At 72.3% G+C, this 1,403-nt stretch overlaps 1 protein-coding gene across 2 annotated transcripts; it reads right to left on the bottom strand.

The window, feature by feature from the left end:
* Window positions 1-11: 11 nt before the first annotated feature.
* Window positions 12-1,400, bottom strand: LOC118156814 (EH domain-binding protein 1-like protein 1). 2 transcript variants are annotated; one of them, XR_004746455.1, is made up of 4 exons: window positions 1,330-1,400; window positions 1,189-1,229; window positions 756-876; window positions 12-146 (listed from the first exon to the last, which is right to left on the bottom strand). XR_004746455.1 is itself a non-coding variant. In XM_035311034.1 (4 exons), the coding sequence occupies exons 1-4, from the start codon at window positions 1,381-1,383 to the stop codon at window positions 43-45; spliced, it is 321 nt and encodes a 106-aa protein (XP_035166925.1). In that variant the 5' UTR covers window positions 1,384-1,388; the 3' UTR covers window positions 12-42. The 2 variants fall into 2 exon arrangements, 1 of the variants encoding a protein (XP_035166925.1); XM_035311034.1 differs by having other exon boundaries at window positions 1,189-1,240; window positions 1,340-1,388.
* Window positions 1,401-1,403: the final 3 nt, after the last annotated feature.

Here is a 1,403-nt window from a genome sequence, read left to right as displayed (position 1 = left end):
CCCCCCCCCCCCCCGGGTGGGTGACACCCCCCCGGCCCCCCCTCACAGCAGCTGCAGCTGGTCGTGGCGCCGCAGCAGCGCGTTCTTGGTGTTGACCAGCGAGAACCACTCCTGGATCAGGCGCTCCTCGCGCACCGGGTCCGCGCCTGGGGACAGGGACAGGGGACATGGGGACACCGGGGGGACGTGGGGACACCGGGGGGGCACGGGCTGCCCCCACCCCATGTCCTGAAGTCCCCTTGCCCGTGTCCCTCGCTGGGTGCTGTCCCCCAGTCTCCAGGTCTGCTCACCACGTCCCTGTCCCTGTGTTCCCAAATCCCCGTCCCCATGTCCCCGTGTCCCCAAACTGCCACCCCTTGAACCCATCTGTGTCCCCACGTGGTGTCCCCTGCTGGGGACTGTCCCCGTGTCCCCACACCACGTCCCTGTGCCCCCACAAGATGTCCCCGTGTCCCAGATTCCCCCGCCACATCCCTGTCCCCACACCACGTCCCCTGCTGGGTGCCATCGCCGTGTCCCCGTGTCCCCATGTCCCCATGTCCCCATGTCCCCACACCACCACCCTGTCCCCACCCCGTGTCCCCACCTCCCCATGTCCCCACCCCAGGTCCCCATGGCCCCAAACCAACCCCCTGATGGATGCTGTCCCCGTGTCCCCCACCCTGTCCCCATGTCCCCGTGTCCCCCGGGTGTCCCCATGTCCCTGTGTCCCCCGGGTGTCCCCATGTCCCCGTGTCCCCCCCCCGTCCCCGTACCGGACTCCATCAGCGCCCTCAGCTCCCGCTCCAGGCTCCGGGCGCGGGCGTCCACCTGCGCCTGCTCCCGCTCCAGCGCCGCCAGCTCGGCCACCACGAACTGGCTCGTGTCCCGCAGGCGCTGCCGGGGCCCCAGTGTCCCCAGTGGGTCCCCAAGGGGTCCCCTCAATGCCCCCAGGGTGTCCCCAGGGGGTCCTCAAGGTCCCCAGGGGGTCCCCAAGGTGTCCCTAAGGTCCCCAGGGGGTCCCCAGGGGGTCCCCACAGCCCCATGTCCCCCAGGCACTGCCAGGGGACACAGCCCCATGTCCCCAGGGTGTCCCCAGGGTGTCCCCAGGGTGTCCCCAGGGTCCCCCCCGATGTTCCCAGTATGCCCCCAGTGCCCCCACAGCCCCCGTCCCGCTGCCACCCCCCTGTCCCCAACCTGTCCCCTTACCGGCGTCTCCTCCTCTGTGGGGCCCGGCTCTGCTGCGGCATCTGGGGGGGGGGGGCAAAAATTTGGGGAGGAGGGGACACTGCCCCCCGCCCCCCAGGTGGAGGGACCCCGTCCCTGTCCCCGTCCCCATGCCCTGCTCACCGGAGGGGGGCCGGGCCGGGGGGGGCCGGGGGGCCGCGGGGCTGCTCTGGACATCGGCGTCACCCTGGGGGGGG

The sequence above is a fragment of the Oxyura jamaicensis genome (genome assembly GCF_011077185.1).
Source record: "Oxyura jamaicensis isolate SHBP4307 breed ruddy duck chromosome 1 unlocalized genomic scaffold, BPBGC_Ojam_1.0 oxy1_random_OJ69236, whole genome shotgun sequence".
NCBI lineage: Eukaryota > Metazoa > Chordata > Aves > Anseriformes > Anatidae > Oxyura > Oxyura jamaicensis.
The sequence above is the reverse complement of the archived record's forward strand: the minus strand, read 5'-3'. Positions and strand labels throughout refer to the sequence as shown.

Coding starts and splice junctions, on each gene's coding strand:
- LOC118156814 (XM_035311034.1), bottom strand. CDS start 1,383: ATGTCCAGAGCAGCCCCGCGGCCCCCCGGCCCCCCCCGGCCCGG. Junction 1,241..1,339: donor CCCGGCCCCCCCCGGCCCGG/CCCCCCTCCGGT, acceptor AAATTTTTGCCC/CCCCCCCCCAGATGCCGCAG. Junction 877..1,188: donor CCACAGAGGAGGAGACGCCG/GTAAGGGGACAG, acceptor GGGCCCCGGCAG/CGCCTGCGGGACACGAGCCA.